General features: G+C 45.7%; 1 protein-coding gene across 1 annotated transcript in view; it reads left to right on the forward strand.

Moving 5' to 3' along the window:
* Nucleotides 1-24683, forward strand: part of Myo5b (myosin VB) — a 303407-nt gene that overhangs the window by 129826 nt on the left and 148898 nt on the right. The window contains exon 4 of the mRNA XM_037196923.1: nucleotides 237-381. Within this exon, the coding sequence (XP_037052818.1) occupies nucleotides 237-381 (145 nt within the window). The remainder of the gene's footprint in view (nucleotides 1-236; nucleotides 382-24683) is intronic.

Consider the following 24683-nt stretch of genomic DNA (forward strand, 5'->3'; position numbering starts at 1 on the left):
CTATTTTATGAACTCGGCTGTGGAGTCCTTGTGAATGTTAGTGTGTCTGTGGGTTTCCTGTGGGACAGCCTGAGGCCTGGACTGTGTCCTGTTCATTCTTTTCACCACAAGGGCCTACCCTGGGAGCCCACAGACAGTTCTTTCTGTAGTCGATTGGCTGGAGTCCCCTCTCCTCCAGTTCTTCATCTGTAGCACATGAGAACGGTGCTTTAGTGGGCTGTCTTGTCTGTTCACAGGTATTGTGCTGGTCGCCATCAATCCATACGAGCAGCTGCCCATCTATGGACAAGATGTCATTTATGCCTACAGTGGCCAAAATATGGGTGACATGGACCCCCACATCTTTGCTGTGGCAGAAGAAGCCTATAAGCAGATGGCCAGGTGAGAGACAACCTCAACTCAGCAGTTCCCTGAGAGAGGTGCATGAAGAGAAGTGTCTTCTTTGCTTGACCATTATAGCTCAAAGGGTGGTGAGGCTGGGAATTGAGGAGCCTCTTGGAAGGAAAAGCCACCCGGGTTTCTGTTCCCTCGATTCTTTCTCTCGCCCATGTGCACCTGGAAACAGGGCCTGCTTAGCTTTAGTTCAGGTTTGAGCTGTGGACTAATCCCTTGCATTTCCCTCTCCCTGACTGCTTCTGGGCTTTCTTCCTTGTGGCTGTAATAGAACTGTTTCATGGCATCACCATTCACTTAGTCAAGTTCAGTCCACATCCTCTCACTGAAGACCCTTGAAGAAACAAGGACTCCTTGACAACTTGTTGAGGTAGCAAGCTTTGCGGGTGGAAGTCAGAATTGTGTGTGAGCAGCTGTATTTCAGTTTTGAGCCTGAAAGTAGAATTCTGTTTGGGTGCTTGAGCAGCTCTCTCTCTCTCTCTCTCTCTCTCTCTCTCTCTCTCTCTCTGTGTCTCTCTCTCTCTCTCCTCCCCCTCTCCTTCCTTCCCTTCCTCTCTCCCTAGTTCTGAATAATAGGTGTGGATCTGGGTCATCAGAGAATGGACTTCCTGATGCTCTAAGACTACCCAGACACAAGAAGAGAAAGATATTTTATCAGTTAATCAGTGCCCATGGGAAATGTATTTCCCAGTTAGTTCTGGATTCTTGTGGATTGGATATTTCCTGCCACAATTAGAGTGTCTCCATAGAGCCCCAACATCACAAAGCCCTTTGGGGAGATGGACTTTTGAAGAGTAGGTGATTTTGTGGGAGAATCCTACTCCAAGGGGGTCTCTGCTACAATGAATTTTCACCCCATAAATTTTATCTCACTTAAATCTTCCATGAGGAAGGAGTTTTCTGAGGTTCCTTACTAACTTATAATGTTCTATCATTTGTACAGATCAGCATATAAAATCTTTCGTTAGAGATAGCAACTATACTCACTCATACTAAATGATAAATAACCAAGAAATTTAATAAACAATGATCTGTAATTATGGGTCCAAAATATGGTGACTGCCACCTTTGCCCTATCTAATGTGGCAACGCACACCAAGCACCAAATTCACCTTCCAGAGCTGATGCAGACACCCCATACTGGCCGGCCTATTGATACAAACCTCCTCACAGGTGTGACGGGGAGTGTAGTGGGTGCTGATGTGTGAGCCAGCACGCAGTCCTGTGCCGGTCATTGTGGAATTCTTGGTGTGTTGCAGTTGAGAGAAGCCTGGGGACTGGCCAGGGCCCTGTGCTTGAGGAGAATGCACTTGTTTGGTGTGAGGAATGAAGGCCTGTCTTCTTTTTATGGTTGTGAAACAGGAGATTGGGGTTCCATGGTGCTGGACTGTCTAATAGACAGAGAGTTCAAACAGCAGGCACAGAGAGACAAATCTCTCACCTTGTTCTTTTACGGATGTCATCGACTGGGCCAGTCACACTTAGGAATTCCAGAAGTTGCTGCATGTCAGCAAAGATTTCACATTGAATTTGCATTAAGGAACGAAGGCAGATAGTTCCTCTTGGATTAGTTAGACCAAGAGCAAGCCCAGACTTAATTCTTCTCTGTCCTCTCCTGTCTTCTCTCTGTCTGTAGTTTGTTGTTACTGGATTGTCTGTAATCTATGTGTTACGTGTGTCTGTTCTACGTCTCTGTGTGTATGCTTCTCCCTAACAAAGGGCTTTGCTCCTTTTTTACAGAAAACATGACATGGGAAAGAAATGAGGGACCTTTACAGATATGTAGCAGAGTCTTACAAGGGACGAGGCCACTTAACTGATCCCAACTGACCCAGAAGAGCACCTCAAACTGCTAACAAATTACAACCTATAACCACATGTTGCTTACAACACTTAAGGGATATTTGTTTTGTTTTAAGGTTGTTTTCAACATGTTGGCTGCTTTTAGTAAATGTGATTACCACAACACCGCCCCATCCCCACAATTGTGGGTTAAGGTGATGGAAGAGTATATAATTTAAGATTATGTTATGCACTAGCTTGGGTTTGTAAAAGCTGATTACATAGGCAATCCAAGACAAGTAAGGTTGGCTTCTGTGTTCTAATGTAAACAGGCCGAGCATGCAGTAGGAAAGCAGGCTTGGTGCATAGTATTAAATGACTTCAAGGCATCTTATTGACTTAGAAACACACTTGGAAAAAGTTTATTCTCTTCAAAGGCAAAAGATATTTTATCTCCATGGGTTTCTATTCCTGCTTTCTGCAGTTAAGCAGTTTAGAGTCTTCCAGTGTTTTCTCCCCAACCCAACAGTGAGGTACTTAGGAGAGGCATGGAGTAGCCTCTCTCAGTAGCCACAAGGAGCCCATCAGATGGGTTTGCAAGACCATTAGCCTCTGGTTTAAGCCCCAGAGGTATGCATCTTCTCCCTCTGTACCTACCACTGGGCTCATGGTCGTACTACACGTAGGTTGTGTTGCTTGCCTGGCCATGTTGACACCCATTAGGAGGAGTGGGCATGGAGGAGTCTAGGGTGCTGGTGCTGTGGGCCCATCTCGCCAAGGGTAATGAACTTGATGAGTAAGAGGCTCCGATATTAAAGTGAAGAAAGAATTTGCTTAAGAATTTCCTTTGAGGTTTTAAAGTTGAGAGTCATACCCACTGGGTCCCATGGTGAGGTCAAATCATTTCATGGAAGTTTGAATTGAATATTTGCTCATTAACACACAGTAGCATAAACCCCAGGGCATACGGCCACAGACAGGAGCTCTTGGAAGCCATTCTGTTGTATTAGCTGAGTCACTCTCAGACTTGGGGACTCCTTCATTGGACACTGTTTTCTTTCTGGCTGTGACATGTGGCTCTGGATTCTTTGAGAGAGAGGAGACTGTCAAAGCCTGAACTAGAAAGAGGGGACACCAGGAAGAGAGGATTGGGTCACTGTCCCAACCATGTCACCAAGTCTAGACTTGGACATAAATGTGAATTCACAAAAAAGGAGGTGGTTATTACAGTGAGACATAACACACCTGTGACTCTGTGGAAGAACTAGTTCTATAGAGACAGGGACTGCCCACTGCTCAGCTCAGTACCTAGGGCTCTTCTCACTTGACATGAGACCCAAATGCCATCTGCATCATTTTTCCCAGCCTCAGCTCCTTCCTCGCATTGTGTCTGTGAATGCTTATTCTTTGGTAGACTCTGCATCAACTGAGGTCATACTTTACTCCACTCCTGAGGAGCTCACTGTTGGGGGAAAAAAAAACACAGGAAGACCCTGAACCTCTTACCTGTGGAAAGTAGAAACAGAAATAACTAGAAACTAGACATAGAAAAACAAAACAAAACCCACTGCCAGTGTCATCTGAATTGAGTTTTGAGACAATGCTGTAGACACACACCGAGAAAACCAGGGTCTCATCTGGTCCTGAAGAATCGCTCTGATGCAGGGAGTGAGAAGGAGGGCAGCTGGGCAGCTGGATCAGCTTGACCGTCACCTCAGAAGTGGGACATCTGACACATGGTGACCAGATCACAGGAAGGTTCCTCTTGAAGGCCAGAATCAGAATCATGTATAGGAGTCAGCCCGGATGTGGAGAAGCTGGAGTTATTACACATTTCTCATGGAATTGTGACTTAGTGTAGCCACTGTGGTAAATAGATGAGCAATTCTTTAAAAAGTTAAAGTTTTTATATGGCCTCATGATCCAACTCTTGAATATATCCCCAAAATAAATAAAAACGTACCCCCAAATTTGTAAGTGTACCAGTTAAAAACAACTTAGATGTTTATCTCTCAGTGAATGGATAAGCAAAATGAAGACTATTTGTACAATGGAATGTTACTTGGGCATAAAAAGGAACAAAGAACTCGTGCGCATACTACTATTTTTATGAGCCTTGGAAACGTGGCATCTAAAAGAACAGAGACCCAAAAGCCTTATATTTTACAATTCTGTTGATACAAAATGTCAAGAGTAGGCAAATGAATAAGATGTAGAGTATCAGTTTTCTTGCATGTGTTTGTGTGCATGTGTATACATATGTGCACACATGTGTGCAAAGACCAGAGGTTGACAGTGGGTATCTCCCTCAGTTAATCTTACCTTATTTTTTGAGATGTCTCTGATCGGACCTGAATTACTGATTGTTTGGTCTGTCTGATCCTAATGATCCTTCTGCTCTACCTGCTCAGTGCTGGGATTACAGGCAAATGTTGCCATTTCCAAGTTTTTATGTAGGTGCTGGGGATACGAACTCATATCCTTGTACTTTACTGAGACATTGGAGTTGCAGTTTGAGGGACAAGGACACATCACGAGGAAGTGATTTCTAATATGGGGTGTGTGTGTGTGTGTGTGTGTGTGTGTGTGTGTGTGTGTGTGTGTGTGTGTGTGTGTGTGTGTGCATGCACATGTTGTATTGAGAAAGTCATTATGAAAAAAGGCACAGTCTGGGCACAGTTAACAGGCAGATTCTAGCTTCATGGTGGTCCATAAAGAGTTGTGAGTTACAGACGTGAGCCCAGGCTGGATTGTGGAGGTCTTTGTCCACTGGAGTAAACAAGGTGTTCTGTTAAAGAGGCAAAATGATGATCAGATGAGTGTAGGGGATGCTGAGTTAACCATAAAGTGGAGCATCCTCCCAGCAGAGCTTCCTAGGGCCTTTATGGATTCTGAGTCTCTACCAATGGGCTGCGTTTTGCTGGGTTTACAAATCATATTTAGACCCAAAACTGTTTTCAGAGATTATCTCAGGGGACCAATGTTCTGTGCAGCACTGTTTGTGAAACACTGGACTAGAGCAATAAGGATGTTTTTGTTGATTGGATAAGAACACGATGCGATGTATGCACTGCTCAGAGAACAGCTTCTCTCTGGTGGGTCGGGTTTCATAACGGTCTTTTCCTTTGCCTCTACTGTGCTATTATCGAGGATAAGAATGCTTTCTCGTGAAAAGATTCATTTGTTGTAGAAGCAACTTGTTTTGTCATAAGTTAACTATCTACCTATGCAGAATGAACAGACAGCAGAGAATTAGGTGTGAGACTGTAGTTTGGCACTGTTTCTTATATCCCTCACACTTAGCCCCAGGACACGTGGTTGTTGCTCAAGTATGTATAAAAGTAATTGACACATTGACGTTCTCACGGTTTCACATAAGACTCATTACCCCTGTGACATGGGTCAGACGATGCTCTAAGGTCTTTAAATCAGATGGGTTGAGGTAGAATCCAAGCCTGGTGGGTTTGCCCACAGCCTCCCGTGTTAGTCAAGAAGAATGCCACCTCCTCCGGTGTCCATTGACTGCTGCCATGCGCTTGCTGAAACAAAACAAACTTTGGTCCCCAAGGCCACACTGAGAGTCTTGAGGCAGGTCTTTCCCCCCAGTGGTTCAGAAGTACCTCAGATTCCGAAGTGAGTTTAGTTGGTGCATTTCCCAGCCTCATTGGTGGGAGTGGTCATCTTTCTGAGCTGGCTGGGTCTGGTTCTTTTTAAGGGCTATTTGTGTTGTTGTTTTTTTTTTTTTTTTTTTTTTTTTTTTTTTTTTTTTTTTTGAGTTGCTTTCCTGAAAATGAATAGGAACACCGCAAAGCAAGTCTGTTTGCTCAGGTAGCCAAGGTAATTGAGCACCCACATTCCCCATCTGTCTCCTCAGTCCTGCCAAGGCGTGACTAATAATGAAAAATGGAGTTGCCGTTGCCTGGCACTCAGGGGTGGGGAAGTGCAGCTGCGTGCTCCAGTGGTATGACTGACTCCTGGCCATGGCTGAAACACACACTCTTGCCAAGCTTCCTGGAGATGGGGCCCGGGAAGGGGAAAGCCTGTGCTCACTGAAAATAGTGTTCTAGTTCAAGGCCCTCATCAGGCTTTTGAGAGGCAACATCTTATTTAGCTTGATGCAAACAAGTGCAAAGAGTTGTCAGAGAATGGGAAAGCCTTCCAGGAGAACCTGGTGGAAATGAGTGTCCACAATGAGAAAAGTACCCCCAGTAGAAAGCTAGAGAGGGTGCTGCGTGGTGATGGGAAAGAAGGGCTTTTCAGGATGATGGCATCTGTGGAGATGGGAGACGCCTTCATAGTCACTGGCCATCAAAAGTTGGCACCTCGGCTCCTCTCTGCACTACTAATGAGGGTCTAATGAGAGGAAAAAAGGAAAGCTATGCACTCTCCATCTCTGGGGTAGAAATAACAGAACTGACAGGTTTGTGGTCATTGACATAGAGTTCTCTTGTGTGCATGAGAATAGACTTGGGATGTGCCAGCGTCTCTTTTAGCTACAAATTTGTAGAACTTGAGATGGTTTGAGGGGAAAAAAGAAACAAACCTGGCATAATTATCTGTAAGCCCAATTCACAGTTTGCTTTGAGATCAACTTTAAAACTGAACAATGTGTTGCTTTATTTTTTTCCTCTTTAGTAGATTCTTTTTGTGGTTCCTGGAAGTCTGGGGTATAAAATGCTTCCGGTGGGCCTTCATCTTCTCTGTATGAGAGCATCATTGGTGGACCAAGGCAGGGATACATTTGGCTTTGCTGTGAGTCCTCTGTGTGCATGAGGATCTGGGCTTCCATCCTGTGGTCTTAGTACTGAGTGTTCATGAATACTCCCTGGTCCCTGCCCTCCGTGGATTAGGGGCATCCTCTTTTAAGGAGAGCACAGTTCTTGCCTCTGCAACAATCAGATCCAATGAGAAAGTTGGGAGGAGTCATCACAGCCTTTGTGGCCTACATGTTAAAGGTGACAGATCACATCACTGACTGCTGTTGCATGTGAAGGAGGAAATCCCTGGGAGCTTTGTAAGTGGGCAGCACAGGTTGGCTGAATTTCATAGTAACATGGATCACTCACTGACTTGGTGGATGCTGATCTTTGCATGGAGTTTTATTTGCCTTTCTATCATTACATGTGACATAAGTGTGACTTTCCGCTGCACTAACACATGGTACGGGAGGAGCTCCTGTAAGGTCAGATGGTAGACCCAGGGGCAGCTCTCTTTCTTTTCTGGTGTTGTGTATGATTTTAAGACCATGTCCTGAGTGTTGCACTATGTGCTGATTCCCCCTAAAAGGACATAAATATTCTTTAACAGTGACATACTGTGGTGCTTCCTTTGTGATGTTAAATTCCAAATGAAAATCATACACTTAGGAGATACTTCACTAGTGCTCTTTAGACGTGGAGCACGATCTATTGCATGTTAGAAAAGAGTCTGCAGCTATCACTGTGTGGCATAAGAATGCCAGACAGCATGTTGGGTCACCATCCCCACTGTCTCTCAGATGCATCTCTTTTCCTCATCTGGGCACTAGGTGTGATTTTCTGAATGGAATGAAGTTGCTTCCTACACTGGATTTCTGAGAAAGCAGACACAATGTGTCTACTTTGGGCAGTCACTCTAGTTTTTCAGTGCGTTTGTAATGTGTTAAACTTGCGTCCCCTCTCAACCATGTCCATGCTCAAGGACTGTGGATGTTACACCTTCCAGCAGTCTTAAATGAATGACAGTAATGTCCACGTAAAATGCAACTAGTCGTTTTGGGCATCTAGTTTGACCTATTCTGATTCATGTATGCAAATCAGGTAACCAACTCCACAATCAAGATAACGCTTCCTTTACTCCCAAAATTTTCCTGAGATAAAATCCACCCTATCAGCTCCAAGTAACCATGAGTTCACTCTCTGTCGCTGTAAATTCTAACAACCTTACGATTTGTTGTCCTTGTTCCCTGAACTTGTGTGTTTGCTGTGGGGTGTGTGTGTGTGTGTGTGTGTGTTTGCTGTGTGTGTGTATGTGTGTTTGTTGTGTGTGTGTTTGCTGTGTGTGTGTGCATGCTGTAGTGTATGTGTATATGTGTGTGCATGCGTACTGATCAGAATTCTCCAGTATATCCCACTGAACTTGCTATGATTCCTTGAGTGTATCTTTTTTTACATTCTGATTTTTGCATCAGATGTGTTCTTTCTAGCTTGATACATCTGCAGATGTGATGATTCTGTTTTCGGTTCTTTATCAATTAAGAATATGAGCTTGGAATTTCACTCAGTGAGAGCACTCAGCTAGCCAACACAAAGCCCTGATTCAATCTCAGATGCCACACATGCACACAGGAAAGTGTTCATCTTGATTAAGTTCCCATTAAATGGAGGGACCAGCTAGTTAGTCGCTAGTTTGTTGGTCTCCATTCCATTCATTTCATCTCTTAGAACAAGACGTGAGTCGGGGATTGAAAGGATCTAAAGTCTGCAGAAGCCTGTGCATTTGCTCATTCACTCAATTGTGCTCTGAGCAGGCGCCATAGCGCAGATCCCAGTCAGGGCCCATCTCCACCTGGGCAGCTCCTTGTGCTTTCGCTGCCCTTTTGAGCACAAGAGTGATTGTATACACACATGAGTGTGTGTGTGTGTGTGTGTGTGTGTGTGTGTGTGTACATGCCTGTGTACACATGCACATGTGTGTTATCTTCTCAGGCTCCTGTAAGACACAGGAGGGTTCATCTGTGTGGAGTGACTGGGCCCAGTGCTGGGCCGTGCTCCACAGAGATGGGCTCTTGAGCGCTGGAGTTTATTCCATGCTGTTCGCATGCTATCGCCTCGTTCTGTGTCAAAGTTGAGCTCGTCACCCCCTGTCCTTCTCTGAGATTAATAGTGGTGGTGACATGTAAGCAAGATTTCATTTTTCAAGGTGTCAGAAATGGTTTTCGGTGAAAACAGCTGATAGAATCTGAAGTCTTACAGGATGGGATGGCATTTCTATTTATATCACAGTAATGCCTTTCACGCCATGGTAGCCACTCTTTTTTCTTTCTCAACTACATATTTTCACCTTTCTATCCCAGAAGGCAGAGCAGCTGCGAACCGTGTGTGCTGACATGCCTGAGTGCAGTAGCAAAGGAAGATGAATGAAGCAAGGTGGCCAAATTGAGAGTCCCAAGGACAGGAATAATAATACCTGGTTTCTCAGCCCAGGGTGGTGCGTGTGAGTGTGGCAAGGGGTCCAGTATGGTGGGGTGATGGCCAAGCTCTGCAGGTTCACCTCTCTGTTGTCACTGGGGCACCTTGGTCAATAGAATAGAGAGAGGTGTAATGTGTAGCATATGAGACGTATGAGTAAACAGGTTGATAAGTACAAGTGCATAGTGTGACTTCTAGCACAGGGTGTTTGTTGCCTACGAGGCATGGTGGGAGTGATGACATTGATAGCAGTATGTGACATTTGCCGTGATAGCACAGTGTCCCAAAGGAGGTGGTACTGGGAGGAGACTTCAACATTGGATAGGTGTGACATGACTTTTTCTCGGGAGGTATGCACCACCGTCTATTCACCCCCAGATAAGGCACCAATAGCAGACCAAAGAAATAACTCCACCCGAGCCCAGCTTAGTGAACAGCGGGTTTATTGGGGGGTACTTGTAGGAATATGGGTGAGAGGTTGCTTATAGGAACATGGACGACTCAAAGGCAGCTGCAGATCCAAAAAGCCCACCCCAGCATGGGTGACAGCACACAAAAGATGTGTTCCTGGAGCTGCCTGAAAGTCTCAAAGTTCTGAGAGTCTTCTCTCCTCAGCAATTACTATTTACATAACCTTAGGGATGGGCCCTTGAGAATCTTGTAAGTTCCAGGAACTTCAAGAGACTTGTGAGTTTTCTTAGTTCTTGAGCTGCAAGCAGCTTCTTTCCAGGATGGAATGTTCCTATTCAGAAGAAATTGGGACCCCTTGGTGGGTAGCCTCAAAGCTGATGTTTCTTTGAGTCTGATAAATGAAGATCCACTGATGGCTGGCCAGGTCTGTGTGCCCTGTGAAATTCTTGCTGACTTTCTCATAAGCTCCTGTTTGGAAACCACAGTAACTTCTATAGTTGTTTGTTTAGATAGTCTTTTTTCTTTGTAACCCAGGCTGTCCTTTATGTCGCTGAGGCTAGCCTTAACTTTGCTACTGTCCTCCTAGGTTCTGATATACACCACTACACCTGGATCTACAATTCTGATTTTTATCTGTCCAGGGGAGCATGGTCCTATGCCTCCCTGTGTTTGTTGTTGCGCATAAAAGGACAACTTTCAGTTTTATGATCTGAGAAACTGAACTCTGCGTGCCCAGGCATCCCTGTGGCAGAGTCTGGGGCAACACCACCCACCCAATCATCACCACTGGGTGAGCAGATCTGTATGACTGAGCAGCCATCTCTTATGCTGCGGGAGCTACATGATTATCCAATTATCTTGTAACAAGTAGCTTGAGAGAGCTGTCACCTGAGACCTGTGTTGGAGATGAGAGCCTGCCCGTGCCAGAGGCCAGAGAATGGCTTTTCATAAAGGGCAGTGGTCTTCAAACTGCTTAAGCATGGCAGATTTTTTTTGAGAATGATTCAATTGGTGATGTGTGGGAAATACATTAAAATTTTTCTTCCATGTCCTTTTAAATTTTGAAAACATTTGTGTATTTATGTGTGATAATATGGTGGCATAGAAAATACTGTATTTGGGGGTGGACATGCTCACAGTGTTTCTTACTGACAGGTACTTGCTGTAAAGCAAGAGGTGACTACAGTTGGCTGGCTAAAGCCACATGTGTAGCATCCCTGTGTTCATGTTCCAAACAGGAAAACCATCCCTGAGCCACTGATTAGTGCTTCCTAGATGTGAGGACAAAGGTGTTTGACTCCATGTAATGCTTCCCTGCAAACAGGCTGTGATTGAGAGCACATAGCCATTGTCCTATCAATGTCTCCTTTAAGACCAGGTCAAGGAGCACTCATCTGTTGCATAGCTCTTCAGTTGTATTAGGGCGTTAACGAGAGGTGACAGCCTTGGGCTTAGGGTAAGCAGAGGCTCTGGAGAAATGTTTCTTCCATGTTGATAGAATTATGCCCCAGCACGTGACTGGGCTTGGCTTGCTGAGGGCAGATGAAGCCGTTCTTAACAATTCTACATTGAGATCACTGCAGGGCCCTTCACAGCACTCAATCAGAATCTTGCAGGTAGAATGGAGTCTTCTGAATTTTTAGAAAAACTCTATTAGTGATTTTGAAAAAGATGCAAGCCCTTGGGCTAGTGTTTAGGGAACTTCTAGGATGAATTAGCTTCTGTGGTTCAGGGTATTCAGAGCTAGTGTCCACGGAGTCCTTGTGATGGGTTTTGATTGACCCCCAGCCTTCACGCTCTGCTGGGTTGCTTCTGACACCTCACTGTGATGTAATGATCTAAAGGCATGTTTTGATCAAAGAAAGAGGTCTCAGAATTTGAAAACCAGTTAGATGGTAGGTCCTCCAACTCTACAGCTGCCCCACCTCCTGAAGTTGTTCTCAGCCCTGGCTGCACCAGAGAATCCCCTGGGAAGACTTGAGACTACCAAAACCCAGGCCTTATTCCAAGATTGTAACTGAGCAGAGGCTGCGGGTGGGTGTTTATCAAACATCTGCAGATGCTGTCTGTGGCGGGTCGAGAGGTGTGCTGAAATTGCCTGCTCAGGCCAGGTAAACCTGGGCCTGAGAAGTGGGAGTCCTCTCTGAATGAGCAATGGGGTTTGAAGACTGAAAGGTGGCACAGCGTGGCCTTGGGACAGTCCACATGTGTGTCCTCCAGAACCCCAGAGGACAAGCTTAAAGAACAGGTGTCATTTATGTCTGGCTGGCTGGCTCCCACCTGTGTTAGAGATCAATGATTCTGGAAGCCTACGGAGCAGCACCTGCAGCTCCAAGATGACAAATTAATTTTCTCATCCTCTCCATTCCCAGAACCAAAGAATAAAATGCTTCGTGATAAATGATTTATTCTAAAAAAGGTGTCCCTTTTTTTTTGGCCATAAAAGGAAATTAACCTTCCTTACAAAAGCAGACACCAAGAATACTTAGAACTATGGGGTTTCTTTTAGATTATGTCTTGAACTCAGATTTCCTCCTCCATCTTTTCTGCTGAGTACTTAGTAACCTTCCCGATGACTGGCCTTTTCTAGCTAAGAATAGCTAGTGTTCCTGGTAGATTGCTGAGGGTCTGCTGATGTAGATGGGAACTAGTCAGCTCTCTCATTGCATTTAGCTGGAGTGGGGCCGGGGGGTGGGGTGGGTGCTCTCCAGTTGGGGTATTCGGGATCAATGCTCACTCCGGTTTGTTCTGCTTCCTCACTGGGCCACTGGGCTCCCAGAGCAGCGTTCCATTTGTCATTGCCCATATTGATCCATCATAATTACCTGACACGGACGAATCTAGCTCAGCAGTCCTCGGCAGAGATTTTTCTTTGCGTTTGTGTGGGGTTGTCATTCCCACAGTATAGTTCATTTTACTTCCTTACATTTATAGATGCTCTCATATTTCATCTTGTAGTGTGTGTGTGTGTGTGTGTGTGTGTGTGTGTGTGTGTGTGTGTGTTGGCGTAGTGCACTGAGTGTGAGGAGTGTGTCTCTTCCTGACAGAGCAAGACTTTTGAGGTCACCCCATCTGAGACAAAAGGTTTCTTCTTCAGCATTTTCATCTTTCAATGTGTGATACCCAGTCCAGTGGAAACTTGCAGCTCCCTCTGGACTCCACTGCTCCACTCTTTGGAAGCACTCCGAGGTGGACAGGCATCTGCCTCCCCATTACTCAATCCTACCCTAGCATCTGCCTCTTTCTGAAGCAGCTGGGGATGATCATTTAGTCTTGCCTTCACCAAACTGAACTCTTCCTGTTCCAACTGCCATCGGTCATGTGATAGCTCACCATTCTGACAGACTTTATTGGGGGTATAGTCCAGCTTTTTCTAGCTATCCTATACGGCTGCTTCCATACTTGAACTAGAACTCCAGCTGTAGTCTGTCTAGAGTGGAGCATTGTGACTCTGTTCCATTCTCTTGGGATCTGGAGTAGTGTTACTAGGTGGTTGCAATGGTTGCTTATAAGCCAACCCAAATACCCTTGTGTCTCGGGACTCTGGTCACCCTGTGATGTTGGTTGGTAAAGCGCTGCTGTAGAGCATGCTGTGGGTCCACTGTGGCTGTGGACTGTTTGGCAGCATAACTAAGGAGCCATGCCCTCGCTAGGACCAGGTGTTGTGTTCTTCTAGCACACTCTTCTCAGCTGTAGAGTTGATCTGGTGAGGCAATGTGCTTAGAACTAGCGGCAGCAAGCTTTACTCTCCTGGTGTGGTCAGTGGCCAGAATGGGTTATTATAGGGCAGAGCAGGGCTGCTCACGGAAGACCCTGTTTGATTTTGACAGAGACCGTTTCTACCCTTGATGCCTTCCAGTCCATCTCATGGGTTCATTATGCACTGCCTTCCATGGCCTCTGTCCAGTGTTACACACAAACCAGAGGGCCTCAAAGCCAAATCCAGTCCTTCCTTAGAGGTTTGCCTTTTTAAGTCTGTTCCATGGGATTCCCCTAAACGTATTCTAAATCTGAGACGTGGGGATAAAGGCTCTAAACAGGGAATGATTGTCCTTTGTTTCTGCCCCCTTTTCTTCTGGCTCTCCTCAGCCAGTGGGCACCATATCTTGCCATATTCTGAACTCTTCTCTGGCCATGATGCTTATTGAATCTGCAGACTTGACTCACAGTAGCTATGTAGAAACTAATGGACATTGAAACATCCTGTCTCCACAGCAGCTGGCAGAATTTCAAGGCAGTCATGCTAGGGACCAAAATGTTTTATTTTGGTCATCAAAGGCTGAACCTTGTGGCACTATTCATTCATCTTTGTCTGCCTACTATAGAAATCCTAATCATCTGGGACAGATTAATGCCACAAGTTGAAAAGGAAGAATGTCATATAAAAGAAATATGGGAGAGAAGAGCATATTAATATACTTCAAAAATATTTCCCTGCTTTGTTGATATGCATGATAATGAGAAGGAATGCCCTTGCTATCATGAGTGATGTATGAGTGTTATTTAATAGACATTAGGACACAGACTCAGTTTTATGGGGTTGGCAGTAGAACCATGGAGAAATTACCCATCTCTCCTAAGGCACATGGCTGGTAGTTGGCCAAAAAACTATGGACCTGGAAGTCCTAACCCCAGCCCCCATACTGTTAACCAGGTTCTTGACTTGGGAAACTGGTAGATGGAAATTGTTTGCTGAGACCAGGGAAATAGGAAGGAGGAGGAAGACTCTTGAGGAAAGAAAAGGGATTTATTTGGGTCCTGTTCTGTTCTAGACGACTCCCCTCACTCAAGGAGAAGTGGCTCATGGCTGAATATACAGTGCAATTCGGGGAGCTCTTGGCCTAGGGATGGTACCCAACCTTGGCAACTGATGCTGTCCATTAGGGAGAGTGTGTGGGAATGAGGAAGTTACCACTCAGATCTAACCTGAGGACAATCAATATTTGAATCTCTGATAGAGGAGGAGGAACCCACATGGAAATATCCAACCTACTGAGTGGATCTCAACGGAGCCCTCGGCCTCAGGAGCAGCCTGGAACATAGTTTTATAAATTTGTTCTCTGCTTGACCCAAACGGGGCAGGAGCATACACCACAGCACGGTATGGGCGTGGGTCAGGAGAAGTGAGCAAGCTGTAGTGTGGGGGATAGGTCTTGTGTGTCTCAGGGTTGCCTTCCATCAGGCAGTGTGCAGCACACAGTGTGATTGTTAGCTTTCTCTGTAACTCTCACGTTAGTTCTGCTTTTTGATTTTTGACCTTTTATTTTTCTCCCCTACCTTGTAGCTATTCTCCCTAACTCCCGGATGCAGAAGAGTGCTCTGTGGAGTGCTGAGGCCGTGAGGTGAAGGGTCTGGGTCAGTTACCAGGTCATGAGCAGGACTGGGACTGGAGTCCGACTCCTGCTTCCTGGAATCGGGCTCTGTCCATCCACTACTTCCATGCCTCTGTGGCTTGTCTCCAAAGTGTGCCGTGTGCAACCTGACTAAGTAGCAATTTCCAGTGGGAAGTTTTCACAATTACAGCACAGCCAGTCTGTGGGGAGACCGAGTGTGTTATAGCCTCCTTGCTACTGATGGCTGCTCCAAGGATGTCACAATGCAGGTGGCACTTCCCCCTTGGCATGTACCTAGATGTCCCCATATGTGGCCTGGGAGTGCAGGGTCAGTAGTGACTTTTAGATGGAAATAGTCTTTATCCTCCTCTGTCTGCACATTTCCCTCTGCACGCAGTACCTCACTGGTAGGCTTGAGTGACTGAATACCCTGCGTATCAGTGTCCACATGGAGTGAACAACTTTTGAAACAGGCCGCAGAGACTGTAACTGTGTCCTATTAGTGAGCTGACTGCTCAGAGATTCTCCTGCTGAGAAATATCCATCTCCCTGGCCTGTCACTCCATTGAAAGTGTTACCTTTGCTGTCATTTCTGAGTCAAAAGCTATTAAAATATGCATCTTCTCTAAGATGGAAAATGCCATTTATGTCACACCTATGAAATGTAACTCGTGTCTCTTGTCTGCCTTCCCCTGGGTCACTGCCGCATCCCCCGAGCAGGCCTTGGTCTTCTCTGTCTGTCTCTACTCCCAAATCCATCCTTCACTGTCTGTTTTAAGGTAAATAATTTCAGTCTCTGAAAATGCTGACGGGAATGAGCAAGCAGGAGGGAGAGCTTGGGCCGAGGGGTGGAAGCGGGTCACGAGCAGGATGATGGAGTGGGACGAGAGCTCGAAGGCCAAAGTGCCCCTCAGGGAGAAGATGGGCTGCTTCTGTTGTTATGGGAAGGAAGGGGCAGTTAATTTCAAACTTAATGTGGAATGGCATTTCTAGGAGTCAAAGGTAAACTGGTCTACTGAGAAAGAAGTTTCTTAAGCGTTCTACTTGCTTAATGTTTGCAATAAAAGGAGTATTGTTCTGTTTGTCAGACAGAACGCCTTGGAGTTTGGGGCCTTCTACTCTGTACATCTGCTGTAAGAAATAGTTTGGGGTGAAGGACTCTGGAGGAGCTGAGGGGCTATTGACGGTTGATGGCTGCTGAGGGACCCAGAGTCACTTTTCTTGAGAAGCTTGACCACCAAGAGGGGGGTGACCCCATGCCTGTGCAGGTAGGGGCAGCACTAATGGGACTCAGCAAGTTAAAATGTAAATGAATAAACAAAACAATTATAAAAGCAGGGAGAAGTTTTTTCTTCTCCTTGGTGTGATATAAAATCAGAACTGCTTCTGAATTGCAACCAGTATAGGAGGGTTGATGGAGTGGGCCAGAAGTTGAAGAAAGGTCCCAGGACACCCCCCCCCTTGTCTGTTAAGCTCTGTTTTAAACCTAACATATGGCAGGCAATGAGATGCAGGATAAATAATGGGTGGACGTTACGTTCCTTGTGATGTTGATGTCTCCTGTAAATCCCTGGGTTGGGTGGGAATAAGTCACATGTTTAAAGAAGTGAAAGTCTGCAGTTGAACTGCAGTGATCTGGTAAAGCTGGTGCTTTCACAGTGGATCCTAAGGTGGCCCAGTGGCCAGATGAAGGGATTGTATCTTAAGAGATGGGTAACTGAGGGTTGGGGCTGCAGGGTTTTCTGAGAGCCTGTGACAGATGAGCTTGGTCTTTTGGGTTGGGGTATTGAGGACATAATCATTGGTGTCATATCCTGGGGGCCTGTCACTCCTGACCTGGTCTGGGATGGGAGTAGACTTTGCTTCTCACCATAACTACCTTAAATTTGTCACAGGTGAGGTAGAGAGACTGTAGGGAGAAGATGGACAGAATCAAAGACTTGGGCAGCTGCAGAGCTTTTTAGAGGGCTTTTTGGAGGGTATCAATGTTATTTGTTTTCAGGTACTAGGGATGAAAGGGCATTTCCTTGACCCCATATTGTGGTGATATTTTGTTTGTGCTCTAACAAATAAAGCTTGCCTGGATATCAGAGTGCAAAGCTAACCACTAGTTAACCATAGAGGCCAGGCAGTGGTGGCACACACCTTTAATCCCAGCACTTGGGATCTCATACCTTTGCTCCCAGTACTTAGGAGGCACACACCTTTAATCCCAGCACTGGGGAAGTGGAAACATGAAGTGATATGGCTGGGCAGAGAGAGAAAGCAATAAGGTGGGGAGGAGACAAGAGCTAGACCCCTTTTCAGATGAGGAGTTGGCAAGGTAAAAGGTGGCTGTGGCTCGTTCCTTTGTCTCTCTGATCTTTCAGCATTTACCCCGATATCTAGTTCCGGGTTCTTATTATTAAGACCAATTAGAAATTGTGCTATACCATACTGAATGTGTTGTGGAGTTGCCAGGTAAGAAACACCCTGCCCAGTATTCCTGCTAAAGTTCAGGAGGAGTACCTATGGCCAGGGTCACCCTGAGGGCTGCTGACTGTTGTCTCAATAGGAGCCGAGGAAGTCCTCAAACCCAGCGCACTTGATGTTTGGCCAAGATGAGCGTTACATCAAGCCATTATGTGGAATTAGCTTGTAGAGCAGTTTTCAGTGAGACAGAGAGTTGAACACTGGCTTCCAAGAGACTAGAACGCAGGACAAGAGAACTTTGAGTGGGACAGATCCCAAACTGAGGGTTGTGTTTTATGGAATGTCCTAGTTAGGATGACTATTGTTGTGATGAAACACTATGACCAAAGGCAGCTTGGGAAAGAAAGGGTTTATTTGGCTTATACTTTCACACCACTGTTCATCAAAGGAAGTCAGGATAATAACTCAAACGGGGCAGGAACCTGGAGGGTAGGAGCTGATGCAGAGGCCAGGGAGGGGTGCTACTTACTGGTTTGCTCCTCAGAGCTTTGCTCAGCCTGCTTTCTTAGAGAACCTCAGACCACCAGCTCAGTGGTGTCCCCACCCACAATGGGCAGGGCCTTACCGCATCAGTCACTAATGAAGAAAATGCCTCATAGGCTTGCTTATAGCCCCACCTTATGGGGGCATTTTACTAATTCAGGATCCTCTCAGATGACCATAACTTGTGTCAAATTGACATAAAACTAGCCAATACAATTGGCCACCAGGGAAATGAAAACATGTACCATGCATAACCCACCTACAAAAACATTAGTTGTCATTGTCCAAAGTGGAAATAACCTGTGTCCTTCGGCTAAAAATGAATTGACAAGATACAGGCTACATATACCATAGATGATTATGTTCTTCAGAAGTTTATTGAAGAAAGGTATTAACATAACATAATATGGACAAACCTAGAAAATAGCACACTGAAAGAAATCACTTGGTCACAGAAAGCAACGTGTTGTATTGCATTTACATAAAATGTCCTGAATAGACAAATCTGTAGATGCAGAAAGTTCATTAGAGTTGGGTAGGGTGTGAGGGCCATGGGCAATGGGAGGCAGCTGGTAATAATAGACATGGGGTTTCTTCGGAGTGATGAAAATGTTAAAAGGTATTTGGTGGTTGTTCCACTCTATAAATGGTGTAACATGTGTATTATAGCTCAGAAGACATCTGTAACCCTGCAAGTAGAGTGTTTGCAGTTTGGAAGGATGGGGAGGAGAGGGGGGGGTCTCTTGGATGGTATCATTTGAGACCTAAGTAGGTGAGGTTCAGATCGGATGGATGGAGGCAGAGAGGCGGCAGGTATGAATGTTTTTCAATTGTAAAGAATCTCATCCAAGATTTGTTTGAATTTCTTCTAAGCAACCCTAATGTCCTCAAGAATTTTAATAGTTCTGGATGTATCAATGCTGGTACAGGGTAGACAAACACGGCCCCAAGAGAGCTGCCTACCAGGCCAAACACGGTGCTTAGCACTGATGGAGATCTGAGCGGCCATTTGCTCATGTCAGGGATGATGAAAGAGGAAGCCTGGTGAGCCCATGAGGGTGGGTACCAGGGTTCCTCTCCTGTGTCCTCAGGGGAAGCCTCATGAGCCCATAGGAATGGGTGCCAGGCTTCCTCTCCTGTGTCCTCAGAGGAGATGGCTGTGACCGCTGCGAGGCCCAGTTTTCCTTACTCTGCTTCAGTAGACTTTCTTGTCATTCAAAACTTCAGGATCTTGAGAAGAGACGCTGAAGGATGACTGAAAGACACAAAAATACTCTTTTCAGTTTTACAAATGACTGTTACTGCAAATAGATTTAAGGGGTTGGAGTTACTAAAAAGAAAACCTAAAATGGCTTTAAAAGTCAAAACAAACCTGGGATATTTGAAGATTTAAAAAATCATATTCTATTACCTAGTCCCCCAAAGCATGAAGTCCCAGGACCTCAAATTTCCCTTCCAAAGGAGTAGTCAGTTACCTGCATTAAAATAAACACTCTACTAATGGGGAGCTATTGTTCAATTTTGACAAAAAGAAGGAAGTTTACCATTTTACAGGAGCTCTTTCTGTGACTCAGAGCACAGGGTAGATAAATATTTGCGTTTTCTCTTTGCCAAACCTTTCTAGGAAGGAGCCAGATGCTCTAAGTCTGTCTCCATGCACAGCACATGCCTGCCTCTGTGTTTCCCCTCATTCTGTGTCAACTTCTAACTCTGTCGAGATCTACCTTCAGGCTGTCAACATTTGGACAGTTAATGACTCTCGATTCAGGCAACCTTAATCCATAGTCCTGGTCCTCTTGGGTGCCCCCTTTTCTGAAAACATCAGACTTTTGATGGTCTCTGTATCGGAATACAAATGCTCTGCTTTGTTAGGCTGTAGCTGCCAAGTCCAGGATGTTCCTCTGCCCAAGTGGATAGTAAAGAATTCCCAAATGGTTGGAGCAGCTGAGCCCTTGCCCACCCACCCCCACCCTTGAGAATATGTTTATCAGTGTTTAGACAAACCACACATGCTTCCCACTTCACAGAGCCAAAGACCATGAAACGAAAGTCAACAACTATGAATTCTTGACAGCATATCCAGCCAACATGGAAGAGGTAGAGCTCTATCCTCTCTCCCCCCTCCCCTCCTCTTGACTTCAGGTGTCCAGATGCCCAGAATGTCATCATCTACATCGTCCCTTCTCAGGGTTCAGGTGCCATTCATTTGCAGGGCTGTCACTTACATCATCATGGTATAAGGACGGTTAATTCAGTTTCCTCTACAACAGTGACCTGGGTCTTTGTGCGGGGAAGGGCTCCCATTGGGCTGCTCAGAGGAGAAGAACTTATATAGGCTGTTTGACTCAGGTGAGGTTCGATGAACAAAGACAGCCTACACCTGTGACTATCCAAGAAGATGCTCTAAAGAGACTTGAAGGTCGTGGTTCAACCCCTCCTTAATACAGTTCTTCAGGTTGTGGTGAAGTATTTCACCACTACTTCATAACTGTAATTTTGCTATTGTTGTGAATCATAATGTAAATATCTGTGTTTTCCGATGGTCTTAGGCCACCCCTGTGAAAGGGTCATTCGATCCTAATGGGTTCGTAACCCACAGATTGAGAACCACTGGTTTGAGCGAATCTGGGCTGCTGCTGAGAGGTGGATGTCTACAAATCCTAGCCCATCCCACCCTCCAGTATGTCACGCCCTAATTACAGGATTGGGATGTCTTTGGTACTTGGCTTTCTGATTGAGGAAACTGAGGCTTGAAGTGAGTTACTGTATCCAAATTGGAAATATCCCTCCAAATTCTCTGAAGGAAGGCCATTGTAGCCTCATTACTGTCATTGGTAGATGGGGCACTTTTGTGGACTCACCACACTTGTCTTCTTGTCAATTTGCTCTCTAATTTCGGTGCATTCTTCAGCAGAGGTTTGTAAATCCCTGCCCTTTTTGCAAGCTCACCTCTCATCTATGAGCTGGAGCTGCTGGCCCCTCTTTGTGCTGTGCTTCACGTGACGTGGTCTTAATGCTCTTTTCCACAAAACATTTAAGAAATGAACTGGAGGAATCCACTGTCGTTTAGATGCCTGACCCAGAGCAGCCGTCTGTCTATTTCAAGGGCAACTGGACTTTGAACCTATGGGAAGAGTCCACGCCACATACTCTTCTGGGTTTGGCAATGGAGGGGGCAGTAGCAACAAGGATCTTGCCAACAAAATCACTAAATCTTTGTTCTATAAAGAGTGAAGGAATGTTAGCTGAGGGTAAATTAAGTCTTTAAATGTGGTAGAATAGATATTGATTACGGTGAGTTTTGCATTGTGTTACCCAACTCTATTTTCTATTTATTGCTAGCTCATGGCTGTGTATGTACCTGCATATATGTGTGTGTGTGTGTGTGTGTGTGTGTGTGTGTGTGCGTGCGCACGCGCGTGTGTGCACGCACCTGCATGGGTGTGTATGTGTGTGTGTGTGCAGGGCATGTACGCACAGGGCCATGTGTATGTGCTGTATAAAGAGGCTCATCAATAGAGATACTGTTGGATACAGGCAAGATATTGACTACTCTCCTTCACAGCAAGGTATAGGCAGATTTTGTTTTCTCTGAATAAGGCTATCTGGTTTTACCCAGAGGTTGCTAGTTCAGCTATTGACTGTGTGGTGTTCTCCTGTCTTCATTGCCTTCAAACCTCAGATAGCTGTGGGTGGGGAGGGCTCTGTGTAGAGCGGAGAGATGCAGGTGGCTCTTCTAGACAGCATTTTTCAGATGGGACCCACCAGATACTAACCAGATCTTGTGTGGGTGAGAAAAGACAACCTCAATTTTAATCTTGTTAGATGAGTGTCTGAGATTCGGCAAGTTTTTCTGCTTGCCTAAGAAATGATTGATTGCTTCCTATTACTGGGTCTCCTCCAGCTCATTAAAGTGAGCCTTTTGAGGACTGGGATGACTTTAGAGACTTTATGGATAGAATTCATTTGTGTTATAGGATCCACGGACTTGGGACATTGTACCAATGAGACCAGTGACTAAGTGAGCACTGTTGATGAAGAGTTCTGATGTGGGTTGTATGCCTGCTTTGAGCTGTGCTATTACAGGAATTATCAACCAAGCTTTCAGGCTGATTGCGCCTGCTTTGAATGCCTTGGTCTGAAGCAGGCATTTCCCAGAGTTGCATCCTGAGGTCAGATGCATATGTAGTTAAAGGACCTTGGCATGGTGAGAGGAAAGAATGCTGGACTTAAGATGTCTGGTTTGGGTTCCTCAACTTTGTGTGGCTCTCGACTCTTCACTTAGAAGTGAGAAAAGAAGCAGCTGTAGAAGGTGTCCCCCTAGAGGGAGAAATAGCCACTTTTAGGAGAATGTTCATCATGGAGTTCCAAAGATGATCTTTGCTTCAGCCTCAAGGGGATAGGTAAGCAAGCAGAGGAAGGAGGTAGAGAAGGGAGAATTTGGAGGAGAACTTTCATATGAAGGAAGATGTAAGAAAGAAGTGCAGGCTGAATAACAAACATCAGCAGTCCTGTTTGGTTGGAGCATGTGGGTCTTGTGTTACTCAGAACAGACTACAGGTCGCTTTGTGTTGTGCACTGGTACTAACTAGTTCTTCTTGGATGATAAATTAAGCTTGCCTGGTTAGGTCGATTTCTCATCTCCTTCTGACTCTTTGTATCTCTTCATTCTACCCTTGACCTCTCAAACCTTCACATCTCACATGGGTTCCCACAGTTCTGTGCACTTTGCTGTAGGCAGCCTTATATGTTAGTCTGAGCCATGGGATCTGCAGGTCCCTGCTGAGGCTCCACAGCACAGAACACAGTGGAATTCTGACCCAGACCCACCCTACAGGCAGAGACTGCGCCACCCAAATTGAGCCAGCCGAGGAAGTCCTTTGGTGTGGTCAGGCAAGCTCCTTCCCTGTGCCGTAGTCACACTCACCTTCTGCTCCTGTGCTGATGCTGGGGAAGTAACCAAAGTGAGAGCAGCGTGGGCTGTGTTGAAGCTGGGGGTGAAGCTGGAGAAGTGGGGTTCCTGGAGCGAAACGCCAGCTGCTGTATAATCTGCGGTCAGTGAGGACGCGGGTTCCTCTCTTGGGATCTTGATGCAAGAACAGTCAACGCTGCTGCCCTTCGCCCCCTAGTTCTGTGTGCTGAGAATGCTGAGACACTTCTGTCGACCCCCAAGCCCCTGCTGGAGGGAGAGAGGTGTAGTGCTCTTACTGTGCAGTCTCTTGGCAGAACATGGAGACCAGGTGGACCCCAAACCTCTTCCTGCAAGTCTCACAGAGGTGCCGCCAGCGTCGCTAGCTTGGGTTTTCTCCAAGAAGAGGAGAGTTATCTGTCCTCCATCACACCCCATCTCCAGGATCTATTGGAACCTTAGTTCCCAACTCTTAAGCCCACTCTGACCCAGTCAGTCCCTGAAAAATGAGGTTCAAGTACTTGTTCAGCATGAGCCCTCCTTGTTCACTTCTCCTGATGGTTTTCTTGGAGCGGTTTGCTTATTTGAGACCTTTCTTTTATCTGCCTCTAGAACACTCAGGTTTTTTCAGGGAGGGGGGCTGGAATGCTGTGCTGTAGGTGAAAGTCCCGAGGCTTCCCTATGTTGCAGGGGTGTGCATCTGTTCCTGGAGAGAGAACTCTATTGCCTTTATAAAACTCGAGAGGTAACTCAGAAGATGGAACATTTATCTTTGCAGTTGAATGAAGCCTACACTAGCATTCATGTATTGGGTTTCATGCTATTCATAATCGTTGTGCTACATAATTTAGTCATAGAAATCAAATAGCTAACGTGAATGGGTTTAATCAGTGGTACTTTTCCATAGCCAAGCAATATTTGGAGGTTTCTTTTTCTCACCCACAGTATATATCCATTCATCATGCAATACTTGAGGAACGACAGTGCACTAGACATGCGGGAGTAGTTTATTCACAATGTGTCTTTGTGCTCTGTACCATTTAACCATTATCCTGTATCCTGAACAGGCCTTTTTGGCTCCTGACACCACATTGTGCTAAGCACCTGTCTCCCACCCCACCAGTCCTCCATGTCTCAATGATTTCAGTGGTTGAAGAAACAGTTTCTGGTCCATGAGTCTGGAGCCTCTTGCTTTTAGGGGACTGGAGACGGGAAAATGTAACCTTGAAATAAACGTGGGAGCCTTGCAGCAGCTGCATGAGGGGGATGGAGGGACCCATTGATTCTCTCCAGCTAGTCCCAGAGCCTATAGAGTGGACCCCCCAAACTAACCAGGCCTAGTTAACATCAGGCTGGGGTGATAGGTTGGGCCACCAGACCTGGTTGCATTTGATTTCTCTGACTTCGAAAGTGTCCAGCTGTACTGCTTTCCCACCTCAGAAATTCAAGACTATAAATCCAGCTGATGAGGAAACGGCTTGATTTTTCTAGGTGAGTCCTAAGCCTTTCGCTGGAGCACAGAATGAAAAGTAATGGTGCCTGTCCTCTGACCTGGGAGGAGCAGTTACTGCATTCTCCAGTAAGGACTGTTGAGTCTCTTGCAGCCTGTTTTGAAAGCTGTGTTACACTGTGTACAGGGTAACAGACCAGAAGGAAGTTACAAGACGTCTGAATTGCTACCCTTGCCTGAGCATATTCATGCAGCAGCTGATTTAACAGAGCTCTCTAGCA

Source organism: Peromyscus leucopus, chromosome 19 (assembly GCF_004664715.2).
Source record: "Peromyscus leucopus breed LL Stock chromosome 19, UCI_PerLeu_2.1, whole genome shotgun sequence".
Classification (NCBI taxonomy): Eukaryota; Metazoa; Chordata; class Mammalia; order Rodentia; family Cricetidae; genus Peromyscus; species Peromyscus leucopus.